General features: G+C 46.3%; 1 protein-coding gene across 2 annotated transcripts in view; it reads left to right on the plus strand.

Moving 5' to 3' along the window:
• Nucleotides 1-13,554, plus strand: part of CDC42BPB (CDC42 binding protein kinase beta) — a 1,057,701-nt gene that overhangs the window by 895,403 nt on the left and 148,744 nt on the right. For both annotated transcript variants that reach the window (XM_085626326.1, XM_085626327.1), the window contains exon 28: nucleotides 2,836-3,052. In XM_085626326.1, coding sequence (XP_085482452.1) covers nucleotides 2,836-3,052 — 217 coding nt within the window. The remainder of the gene's footprint in view (nucleotides 1-2,835; nucleotides 3,053-13,554) is intronic.

Below are 13,554 nucleotides of genomic sequence, written 5' to 3' on the forward strand. Positions count from 1 at the left end.
AGTAAGTGCCACCTGCTGATGTCATTTCCTCTTTTTTTTTTTTTTTTTTGCACCTTCCAGATTATCATTTCCAAATATATTAGTTTTCCAATGTCTTATAAAACTCGAATCCAAGTGTGCTAGAGAACAGATGTCTCCTCGTAAAACTACAGATTTCAAACCCATGCTGTGAATGCATGAAACAAATGTTGGTAACTTAACCGCTTGAGGTGTATATCTGGGCTCAAGGCACTACTGGAAGTTATACAATAAATGCACCCAAAAATTATCCAGGACTGAGTAATGAAGTTGTACGCTGGGCAATATAAGAAGTTGCAGCCATTGCATGATTCTTGTTCTCACTCGAAGCCTTGGGTGTGGACCCAATCTCCCTTTTGAGGCCATTCCCGCGAGAAGCCTACATCCCTGTTGAGGTCCACCGCTAAGTGCAAATCGAAATCCAAACACAAACAAGCGTTGTGAAACCCAAGCCCATCCCAACACTCTGCATCCAAAGAGAAGACTTGAAGGTGTCACAATGTCAATCGGTCTCCCTGTAGGTCTTCGGGTGTGGAGCAGGTTTCCTAACTGATTCTGGTACGCCCCAAATTTCCCAGGTCCTCAGCGATGCTGCAGCCGACTGATGATTTTAAGGAGTCTATGTTGCAGAGTTTAGGTGCACTTCTTGTTTCCTCTGGCATTCCTTTCGTTCCTAGGGAACCGTAGTGGCCTCCAGTTGGGTTACTGCCAGTGAATCAGTTCTCTGACCTCCGGACTAGCTCCAGGCACCGTACTGATTCTGCTAAAGCCATCCCCTCTGCCTCCAAGGCCTGCACTGGGCCTTTCCTCGACCATCCAGCAACACCAATAGTTTTGTCCACTCCGTGGCTAGGGTAGGGGGCTTCCAATATTGCCATCAAGTTCAACCTACCCAGAAAACTCTACTGCCTTTTCGTGGCTATGGCCACTGTACCTCATAGACCACGTGAGCAGCAAGCAGTTTAGTCTCTACCTCTCCCACAGCCTCAAAGTCTCTTAAGTGGGTCCTTTGAGGCACACAGCCAATCCGAGGCAAGAGCCGACATTTTCTTTCATGGTCATCGGTTGCAATTAAGTAATAGGAGTATCATAGAGGTAGTGTACATGCTCCTTATGTTCAATTATGTGAGAGATGGGAATCCCATGTGGAATCAATTTTACTCACATCAATACCTGACAACACCTTCTGCTGCCCCTCAGGTGAAGGGTTATGGCAGGATATCCTTACCTGCTTTCATTCCTGGTCTTTTCTGTTTGTTGGTAGACCAGACGGCCTAGCTAGCCTAGCCAAAAGGTCTTCCCTATGAAATATTTAGTATAGTGTACACCTTCGCGTAATGGACATCTTTGGCTCGAAGGAAAGCCTTTCAACCCACACTAGAAGCTCTGAATGCATCACCCAAATATGCAATATCTATTCCGTTTTTGAGTGCTGGTCATACACTGCTCCGTGATTCCCTGATACTGCTTTTGCATGTGAATCCTGCTGGCACAAAGTTTCAAACCAAAATTGGCATGGGACTCACTTTGGTTGCCTCACCGCCTGTGGTAATTGGTGGTATCAACAACTCCCTTCCCCCATTAGGAGTGGCCAACTGTCAATACCGGCATCTAGTACCTGATTTTCTTTGTTGCAAGATACTTAATATGTTGAGTATAACTAAACATTTAATATAATCTTCCTCATCCACTATTTGTTGGTGGAACTTCAGGGGCTGTTTTACAGGAAGTGTGTACTGTGCCTGTTTGCACCTCAACATACCTTTAACGATGTGCACCGGGTGCAAACAGGGACAATGCACCATATTATGATCAATACACTTCCGCCTGCCATGGTGGCGGCATATTAGTGAAAGATGGACCTGCTGATTGAAGGTGCTGGCCTGTCTTTCGCAGTGCAGGTGATGCCCGCCTGCACTTCAAAGAGGAGCAGGGATCCCTGTACAGACTGGGGCACTGACTGACTGCACCCTAATGTAGAATGATATGTGGGGTGGTTCGAGGGTTGTCCTCAGGGAAGGAGGTACACTGACAGAGGCAAAGTGTCCCCGTTGTTTGCGTGGGGCCCCGCCCCCATGCAAATGAGTGCATGCCCCTTAAGATAGAGCAGTTCCTATTGGTATTTCTGAAAGAGAGAGTTCTGCACAATAGTCTGTGGCCCTGTTTATAATGCTACTGTGCCCCAGGGGCCCAAAAACGGTCACATGTGCCAGTTGCGCCCTAGGGCACTGTATGTAATCAGCCCTACGTTTCCAAGCAGTGGTCTGCCTACCAATTCAGATACATTTTGGGAGGTTGGATGAGTTGAATATTATATTGAATACTAGCTGCTTACCTCTGCTCTGACCTTAAGGTCATATAGTAGTAGATACAATTACCACCAAAGTGTGTTGAAACCGAATAACTATGATGTGAGGCTTCTGTATAAAAATAAGGTTATACATTCAGCAGCCTTCTACAACAGCTAATAGAACTGACAAGTCTGTGAACAAGGAGATAAGGTCAATACCGTCTATGTTCTACGCATTTTGTGTTGCCTTATCTTAAACAGTCACAGAGTACAATTCTGCCAGTTATTTTGATTTTCCCAATCTTCAAAAAAATCTTTATCTAACCTCTTCTTAATTACTTTGAAATATTTGTTTGTTGCTCAAGGAAAGCACACTTTCCATGAGCCGCTAGTCTTCTTAAGTTCATGAGTCAGGAGAAATTGTTCTGAGGTAAATTAAAACCTGCTTTATCAAAAGAGCTTTTTTCGTCTTGTATTAGAGTGGTTTATCTCCTTAATGTTCAATTATGTTTCCTCTGGCTTTTAAGGTCACCGCCTCTTTCTTAGATTTACCTTCCAAGACTTCATCACTACTGATCCTGACAGAAAATGAGAATGAAAAGAGGAAATGGGTTGGGATCTTGGAGGGGCTCCAGTCCATCTTGCACAAAAACAACCTGCGAAATCAGGTGGTACATGTTCCACAAGAAGCCTATGACAGTACACTGCCTCTTATCAAAGCAAGCTTGACTGGCGCAATTGTAGGTATGTGTGTTTTCATTACAGTGTGCAATGTATAAAATGTGACAAAAGCATCTAGCTAAACCTAGATGTTATATTCATGGCCTTCTTAACTGTAGGAGCTCCGTGCACTTAAATTAATATTGTGTAAAAATCACTATATGATATTGCCCTTACAATAGATGACATGGCGAGTAATCGGCTCACCTAACATGCTTTCTGTGATTTCTCCGACAAACCCCGAAGCTGATACAATTATGTGCTTATTTCTTTGAGATATTATTTATTTTTGGAAACCGTTCTCTGGTCTGATATTTTTCAATGTTCTCATTCAGAACAGCTTAATAGGTAGTGTGGTTTAGTTTTGATTTATGCATAAGAATTAAATTAAAAATTGTAGTTTGGGGACAAATACGGCAAAAGGTAAATTTGTGAGTGGTTAAGGGGCTTTGGCATTGCGTTATAGCCTGCAGTTAAGTGCCTTTTTGGCCATTAAAGGCACTGAGCCTGCAGCTCTGGCCTGCAAGAAAGAAGAGAGCCTTAAACATTATGTATGTCCTAACGCTAAAGGACTGTAATGCAGGTATAGCATTTCACCCACTGAGGGTAGAATATTGTAAATTAAAAAGGGAGATACAGCAACCCAAACATTGAAATGTTGGAACAGAAGTTCCATACCATTTATTATTGTCCCTGAGCCACTCTGTTTTCTTCAGTGGAGCTCTCAGCAATCCGGTATTCTAAAATAAAGGTGTATCTAACAGAGTAGGCCTTATGTAGAATGCACTTTATTGCAAAATCCCATGGAGCAGTTTATTTTACAATACTGCACCGTAATAATGTAGTGTAAATACCCTCCCACACAAAGCATCACATAAGTGAAACTGAAAAGTCTTCATAAATGGAGTCCCTTCCTTCCCCTGATACCAGATAGCATTAGATGTGGGGATTGTGCCCCTTGCGAAGTGTTCCCCCCCCCCCCATCCTTGTTCTCATGAATTAAGAATTACGATTTTAGTGATGTACACCCCAAAATAATCTACATGCTCTTTTGCACATGATTGTACTGTCTTTTGAGTTTGTTAAATAAAAAAATTAAAAAAGAAATGGAGTCCCCACTTTTCCTTGCATTATCTGCTTTTCCTGCCCAGTAAGAGATTAAGGCTGGTGTAATTTTGCATATCCCCTGTAAACCTATTGATGCTTTATTAGTTGCATTCGAACGAAACCGCACTGTCCATGGATTCATGAGATGAAGCATGGATATTAAGACACCTTGCAATAAGGCAACCTTGTTTGATATACAAGTCTCTTTCATATTAAAACATGAACCATTTTTGGTTTAATAGAGTAGGACCGATATGGTTCTAGGGTTAAATCCCCAGTCAGAAGCAAGCAATGACTGTTCTAAAGGTCTTTATTCTTCTGGTGCTCACGATTTACAGGCACGTTTGGTCCTCAGGTGAATGTATCCACAGTTAAATACCCCAAAAGTTCTTTAACATATCACCATACAATACTGTTTCTGTAAAACGATTGGCAAGGGTGGGGGAAGAACAGTCACTCTCTGCCACCTCAATGTTGATCATTAAGGGTGCAGCCGCCCCAAAAAATATTTATTCGTAGCATGTGTTGGGCGTCGATATATATGCTGCGCATACTCCTGCCATCTAGTGTTGGGCTCGGACATTTGCAACTTGTTCTTCTAGACACAAAGTATAGTGAGTAGTGAGTAAATCCTCCTATAGTCTGTGTTGCTCATGTTCATCGGCTCCTTTGTTAGATGTTTTTTTTTCGCCATTGGATTAGGATGTCGTTCTCAGAGTTCCATGACCAAAGCTCGATTCCTGCTTTGCGGCCCTTCCAGCGCCCTGTTCTTTTTCAACCGTCTACGGCAGTGGTTCCCAAACTTTTGACTTCTGGGGCCCCATTTAATCATTACTGGAGCCCGAGGACCCCAACTGAATCATTGTTCGAATCCGGGGGCCCCTCGAGTCATTACTGGAAGTCGGGGACCCCGGCCTAAGCAATATCTATGATTTGAACCACAAAACAATACACCAAAATATAAAAAAGCATTCATCAAACAAATACACAAATAACACATTTTATTTCATTAGAAAACATAAATAAAGAAGAAATCAAAATGTAATTTCAATAGAATGGTTGGAGCTATTCTAAATGGGGCCCGGTTTCGACGTATCATTGTACTTTAAGACACCAACTCTAACAACAATAAACTCCATATACTGGATGGCGAAGAGGGATGGAAAAGACTCCCTTTAACTTCTGTCATGCCAAATATTCCAGGCAAGACCAGCACAAGGTTTATAATCTCTGTTTTTTAACACAACACAACAGTGTGTTGTGTGAGGCATGTCTGGCTTTCCGCTTGAAGAAACTATTCTGTAATGAAGAGAACATTGTTGGGCCCATTCCACCATTCAGACACAGCATAGCGAAGGTACACCTGATATTTTCGTGGAGCAGTCGGCAGAGCCGGAACAGGACACAGATGACACTGAGGCTCAAGCTGTGCCGATTGACGTCTCTACACTGGTGGCTAGCAGTGACAAGAGCTCCGACTCTGATACTTCCATACAAGAGCATGTGAGAAAACCTAAGAAATGCTGCCATTCCCTGGCAAAACAGCTAAGTTGGCTTCCGGAACCCCACCGCCCTCGGGCCATGGTGGTCTTTAAAAACAGGGTCAGGAGCAGACTCGAGTCCCTTTGCTTTTAAAACACTTGACAACCGTCAACATTTAAAGCCCTGAAAGTCTCCTCAGCGCCAGTACCAAAAAATCAGACTCCACGAAACACCCAAAGACGCCCTCGGCACCAAAACATCACTCATTGAAACCATCATCAGGGTTACAAATCATGTCGGTGCCGAAAATACCTTTGACATCGAAACACACAAAGACAGAGTCAGAGCCCAAACAACTGCCTGTTCAACCAATTCTTGAGTAAATTCAAGATAAACTGGACAAAAGACAAAAAAAACTTTTTCTATTGATCCGGACACTGGCAAAGCGGGGTAAAAGTCTTCCCAACTATTTCTGACACACTTCCAAAGAGGAAAAAAAGATTTGAGCAGGAAATCATTGGGCCAGATCCACCCAAGGCTTCCAAAAAGGAAGGACGGGCAGGAGCCCTATTATTTTTCCTCCTATTCCCCCTCCTCCATCTCCCTTTAAGCCTCTATCTCCTCTGCCGCCAATAGTACAACCACTGGCAATATCACCAGTACATAAGCAGTCAACAGAGCACCTACCTTCAGAACAGCAACATACATCAACCTCAGTCATCAACGGGTGATATTGATACAAGGGAGGATTTACCATATGGCTCACTATATGTTCCAGATTCCCAAGAGGACCCAGGCAATATACAGAGTCCATGGGATCAATATAATGCAATTCTGATGGATGATACCAATTCGGACCTCTGCCCTTCAAAACTCTCATCACCTGATGATACCACATCATATCATGAAGTAATCCGCAGGGCAGCATACTACCACAAAGTGTATCTTCACACTATAGAGGATGAGGAGGATTTTTTGGGTGGAGACATTAAATAGGTCACACAGAACAGTTCAATTCCTTCCTTTTTTAATGGTGAGCTTAAATCCACTCAGGAAATCTTTAAGCTGCTGGTGAAATCCAGCATAATAAGTCCTAGGGTGGACAATAAATACAAAGTGTGTCCATCAGCCCCGGCATATGTCAGGGGACAAGTTCCCCCTGACTCATTAGTAGTACACACTGCTAGAAAAAGGGCTAACACACGGGGCACTGGGAATGCCCTATCCACAGATAAGTAAAGCAAAAAATACGATGCGTTGGGGAAACGTGTTGCTGCACAAGCAGCTAGTCACCTACGTATCACCAAATCTGTGGGATTATTTTCCTGTTATAACTGAGCCCAATAGGATGAGAGGCAGTAGCTACTGCAGCACCTCTCAGAACAATATCGTTGGAGGGGGACTCCATTGGTAGAGGACGGTTGAATCATATCAAATACTACTATTCAAAGTGCACTGGATTCTGCTACTACCATTGCAAGAGAAATAAACACTAGTATCCTCATTACACGTCATTCATGGCTTAGGGTCTCAGGCTTTTGGACCGATGTGCATCAACATCTCTTAAACCTACCCTTTGATGGCCAAAATCTATTTGGGCCACAAGTGGATGACATGCTAAAAAAACTGAAAAAAAGTTAGAGATACATCTTAGGCCATGGATGCCCTACAAACCTTTCTATCATAGAAGTTCCTTTTGCGAAGAGACAGTATAGCGGGGCAGGATGACCTGGTACATCAACTGATTCAGGTAGTGCGCAAAAACAACAAGGCTCCTACCAGGCGCAATACTCCAGAGGAACCTACTCTTAAGTCACACTATAAAAACAATCGAAGAAGAAGTTGTTTGTCCACCTCAAAATCCACCACACCTACTAAATAGTGACCAACTGAGCCTCCCCCTCAGCATATAACAGCTGTGGGGGACGGCTACAACCGTATCACCAACATCGGACACAAATCACCACTGATCAGTGGTTCCCATCTATCATCATAGATGGGTATTGCCTAGAGCTTACAAATCGACCACCCAAAATACCACCTCGGACACAAATATTTCACCAGAACATCTTATACTCCTCTAAGAGAAGGTTCAAGCTCTCCTTCAAAAAGGAGTTATAGAAATGGTCCCAAAGCAACACCAGGGACATGGAGTATACTCATTACACTTCCTCATTCCCAAAAGGACGGGACGTTAAGGCCTTCTCTAGATCTCATCCCATTCAACAGTTACATCTCCTCAGAACACTTTCACATGGTCACACTACAATACATGATACCATTGTTACAGCAAGGAGATTTCATTACCGCATTAGACCTCAAAGATGCTTATTTCAATTTTCCCATACATCCAGTACATCTTCGCAATCTCAGTTTTTAAATCAACGGACAGCACTACCAGTACAAGGTGTTACCATTCAGAGTAACTACGTTCCAAGAGTATTCACTAAATGCCTCGCAATGGTAGCAGCTCATCTCAGAAGGGGGCGCATACAGGTTTTCCTTTATCTAGACTATTCGCTCATCAAAAGTCCTACTAAACACCAATGTCTTCAGGACACACAACAGGCAATCAACCTTCTACACAAATTAGGATTTACACTCAACATAGCAAAGTCTCACCTCCAACCTTTGCAAATACAACCATTCCTAGGTGCAACATTAAACTCAGTCACAGCCCAAGCCTATCACAATTCCGAAAGGGCACAAAAGTTCCAGGTAGCATTGCCTCTGTTTCAACAACAGTGTCAAATCAATATAATAACAGCCTTGAGCTTTCTAGGAATGATGGCATCATGCATATCCATAGAACCAAACGCTACATATGCATACTGTTCAATGCACTCTTCAATCTCAATGGTCTCAAGAAAAGGGGCATTTACAAGACCTAGTGTTGGTAGGGCCAGCGACCCGTCGCTCTTTGCAGTGGTGGAACAGCAGCAATCTTTTTCAGGGTCTGCCCTTCAAAGCCTCAATTCCGCAAGTCACCATTAACACAGATGCATCCCTTCAGGGTTTGGGAGCACATATGCAGAACCTCACAGTACATGGTCTATAGTCAACATTTCAAAAACTCTTCGACATCAATCACCTTGAACTTCTATTTTATTTTCAGGATTTATAAAGCGAGCAGCTACCCAACAGGGTTTCCCGGCGCTGAAGTGGGACAAGCGAGAAAGGAGCTCAGTTGGCATTAGGCCTGACTAAAAAGAAAGGGCTTTAGCTTTTTTCGAAAAGCAAAGAAAGATTAATTCCTAAGTTCTAGCTGGAGGGAATTCCACAATTTTGGTCCCAGGAAGGAAAATTAACGGCCTCCCATGGGAGTGAGCCGAACTCTGGGAACGAAGAAAAGAGGAAGATTGGCCGATCTTAGGTTGCGAGAGGGTCAGTAAGGCTTTACAAGATTGAGTACATACACAGGGCCAGGCCGTGCTGAGCTCTAAACATGTAGCAGAGGGCCTTCAACTCGATACGCTTACTAACCCTGAGCCAGTGGAGTTGATGGAGCAGAGGGGAAGCAGAGGCATGCCGATGCAACCTAAAAAGTAGGTGGGCTGCTGCATTCTGAATGAGCTGGAGACGATGTACAGAGGTCTTGTCTGCACCCAGATACAGTACATTACCATAGTCAAGTCTGAAGATCACCAAGGCCTGCAGAACAGTCCTCTGAGCAGCTGGTGGAATTATCCAAATAATTTTCTTTAACCACTTGAGGACAGCAAAGCAGGCCGAGGTGACTCCCGAGATCTGAGCAGCGAGGGAGAACGTGCTATCGATGGAAAAACCCAGATTCTTAACCTTAGGAACCGGGGTAGGCAAATGTCCCAAAGAGACAGGCCAATGGCTGGCTCTCCAAAGCTCAGTATTGTTCCCCAGGAAGACAACCTCAGTCTTGGAACCATTCAGCCTTAGAGAATTTCTGGACATCCACAAGGAGATTGTTATGCAGACCAAGTTTATGTAAGGAAGGATCCTGGTGTTGGGCCGGCGACAAAGAGAAAATAATCTGCGTATCGTCAGCATATGAAAGGATGGTCAACCAAGATTTTTCTGCAGTGTCTGTCAAAGGAAGAACGTAGAGAATGAAAAGCAGAGGACTCAAGATTGAACCCTGCGGAACTCCAGATGTTAAGGCCACGGGACTAGATTTAGTAGTGTGAGAGAAAACTTTAAAGGAGCAATCCTTTAAAAACGAAATCAGCCACTGTAAGACTACACCTACAATGTCAGAGCTTTCAAGGCGATCCACCAGAATAGAATGGGAGACCGTGTCAAAGGCAGTGCTCAAATCCAATAGGATGAGCGCTGCAGTGTCCCCACAGTCACAAGCTGCTGCCTAAGGTTCTCCGTGACCCCCAACAGAGCCGATTCAGTACTGTGACCAGGATGAAAGCCAGACTGTGATGGATGAAATAGCTTATGTTTTGTCATATGTTCCGAGAGTTGAGCGTTAATGTGTTTTTCCAATATTTTGGAAAAAGTGGAAAGGAGAGATATGGGCCTGTAATTTGACCAGCAAAGGGGATCTAAGCCAGTCTTTTTCAACAATGGAAGCACAAGAGCGTGCTTCCAATAACGAGGCAACTGGCCCAGTTTTAGGGAGAAATTAGGAAGCTTAGCAATCACCTCGAGGGCCGGCTCGTCCAGGCATCTGAGCTTGGATGGGGGAAGGGGATCAAGTGGGGAGCCAGACTTAATGTTTCCCAGTAAGTTTTTCAAAGAAATTAAGTCAATTGGGAGCCAGGCCTTAACTTGACAAGATCCATCAGATGTAAAGTCAGGGGGAGCAGTTATGACCTGGTCAGAAAGTTGAGTGGTAGGAAAGATGAGGAGAGGAACCCATGTCAAGCTCACGATGGATAGACATGACTTTATTGTGAAAAAACAGCGCAAGTTCATTACAATAATGTAATGAAAGGGAAGGGGCTGGCAAGAACGCATCCGGAGCAGAACGTTCCGTCACAACTTTAAATAGGGTTTTCTGACAGTTGTGGGCGGACATAATTTTAACCGTGTAGAAGGAGGCACAAGCTGATCTGCATAGAGCGTGATACTTTTTTAGTGCCTCCAAATAAGTGGCTTTTGCCTCTGGCGCATAGTGCTTTCTCTACAGTCTCTCCAGAACTTTGCATTGTTTTCCAGCAATTCAACTAGCTCTAAAAGTTTTTCGCAATCTTCTTCATACAAAAGTAGTCCAAGTACATACAGATAACATGACTGCAGTACATTATGTTCATAACAGGAGGGCACACACTCATTGCAGCTCTCTCCCTCCAGTCAAAGCGCATATGACATTGGTCCATACATCACAAGATCCAACTCCTAAAAGAATACCTACCAGAGTTGGACTACGACTTCACAGACATGCTCAGCAGAAAACATCAACAAGTGAACAAGTGAGAAATCAACATAAAACATCTGAGAGACTATTAATTATAGATTCCTTACCTTAGAATTACCCCCAGGTGTCAGACTGGATCCCAAGAATTTTCTTCAGCAGTACACCGGGGCGTTGGTAGGTGGCGTCGGTCGACTTCGCGTTCGTCATTAGCGTCGTGATCGCCGGAATGACGTTGCGGTATCTGCTTAGACGCTGCCTCTGCGCTCTGACGTCAGTTCTTTCTTTTTCCTCCCCAGCCAGCCGAGATCTGGATTGAGCGGTACCCTTAGTCATTTTTTGACTAGTCTTTTTTGACTTTTTGTCGACATCTTTTTAGTGTCGTTCAACTCCTGGTGCACGCAGGTCTGTCACATCGTAGGACCGGCTTCAAACCTTGTGACTCTTGTCACAAGCTGATGTCAGTGACAGATCCGCACCTCATGTGCCTTTGGTGCCTGGAGCATGACTACGACCCGAAGTCGTGCTCCAACTGTCGGGCCATGAAACCGAAGTCTTTGCGGCTGCAGTCCTAAAAGCTTCTGGAGGCCTGCAGTCAGCACCGCTCGAGGTTCCAGTCGAGAGGGAGATCGTGGGACCTGTTGCGGAGTCACCACCATCACTTCTCAGTGAAGTCTTCATCTTCAGGTAAGTCGAAACACAAGAAGGAGGCGAAGAAGCACCGTTGCGCTTCGCCGCCTTCCCGTCCGTCGGCCGACACGATGCAGGACGCGGAAGGTAGTCTTCCTCCGCCCATGGAGCCTACTGGGACGGCTCCGAGCCTCGCTCCTTTGCCAGGAGCAGGAGTGTCCTCTGCCCAGCTTCCTGCCTTTTACGTAACCCTCGACTCCATCTTTGGCAGCCCAACTCCGCCTGCACGCCTTCAGGCCCCGTGGACTCGGCTGGGGGCTCCAGGCCTTCGATGCCAGCAGCTCCGCCTTGGCGCCGCAGGGATCCAGGCCTGGATAGGGAACTGTGCCGGTCGACCTCACAACACCTCCTCCAGCACCGATTGATCTGACGACACCTCCGCCGACGCCAGTCGTGTCCCTGGCCCGCATCAACACCGGCGTCGACAGACGCCAGTACCAGCTCCGACCGGTACTTTTGTACCACTGTTAGCCCTGGCGTTTCCTATTCCCATGAGTGGCAGCCAGAGGAAGGTGAGGAGGACTGGGAGGGGTCTGTTGACCCTTTGGCAGACCAGCTGGAGTAGCCGGACTATAGAGAGGAGTTGGGGGAATCCAGTGGTCTGGATACCTCCCCAGACCTTGGCATGCTCTCTCCCCCTTCCGTGGCCACCGAGTAGGGAGCCTCCTATGCTGTGGTGTTGCGTAGGGCGGCTGAGGCCTTGGGCCTTGAGCTTCCTACGGTGCAGTCAGGACGAATCACCTGACGGAGGTGTTTCATCCAGCAGCGGCCTCTTCATAGCCTCTGCTGCCGCTAAATGTGGCCCTCATGGACATCCTTCTAGGCACTTGGTCCAGGCCTAGCACTGGGGCTCCTGTGAATAGGATGATTGCCCGATGCCACCACCCGGCCCCGGGTGACCCCATTTTTCTCTCCCAACACCCTACCCCCGAGAGCTTGGTGGTCCAAGCCTCAACATCCAAAGGCGCGTTCCCTTCTGCTCCCCCAGATAGGAAATCCAAGAAGCTGGACCATCTTGGGAAGATGTTTTCTTCCACCAGCTTAGGACTGCAGTCGGTGAACACTGCATGTCTCTTGGGGCGCTACACCCACTCTGTGTGGTATACGGTTGCGCAGGTGCTGCGACAGTCTCCGGAGGAGGCTCGGATCACACACTTCCGTGAAGTTGCAGAGGGGAGAGATGCAGCAAAGTTTGCCATCCGCTGTGGGCTGGACACCGCCGACTTGCTGGGTATAACGATTTCTACGTCAGTAGCCGTGAGACGCTACGCCTGGCAGAGGTCCATTGGCTTTTCTGAGGATGTCCAATTGACTATTTTGGACATGCCCTTTGATGGCCGTCATCTGTTTGGCGACAAGGCGGACCATGCGCTCGAGCGCTTCAAGGATTCTAGAGCTACTGCCAGTTTCTTGCCTGTGCAGTCGCCCTTTCTCCCCCTTTGTTGCTATGGAAGGGGTGCCCCACCACGTTCCACCCAGGGCCACAGGCAGGCGCAAGCTACCCAGCCCCTGCTCGGCTGGGGATGTGGGACCCAACGCCGTGGGTCTGGGGGCCAGCAGGTGGGCCAGTCCACCAGTGCCCCCTCTGCAGCAGCCTCTAAGCCTTCCTAGTCCGACATTTCAGGGCCACCAATTACCAGTGGGCAGCAGGATCTGCCATTACATCCCTCACTGGCACAACATCACGTTGGATAGGTGGGTTTTGCAGATAGTCCAAAGGGGTTACTCCCCTCCTTCCCCTTCAAGACTACCCCTCCCTCCATGCCACCAACACTCCATCGCATGTTGGAGGATCACTTGGCCCTTCTCCGTCAGCAAGTTGCGGCTCTCTTGGCCAAGGAAGCTATCGAGCGAGACCCTGTCCCGGAAGTAGGTCATGGTTGTTACTCCCTCTACCTTCTGGTGCCCA

Source organism: Triturus cristatus, chromosome 9 (assembly GCF_964204655.1).
Source record: "Triturus cristatus chromosome 9, aTriCri1.1, whole genome shotgun sequence".
Classification (NCBI taxonomy): Eukaryota; Metazoa; Chordata; class Amphibia; order Caudata; family Salamandridae; genus Triturus; species Triturus cristatus.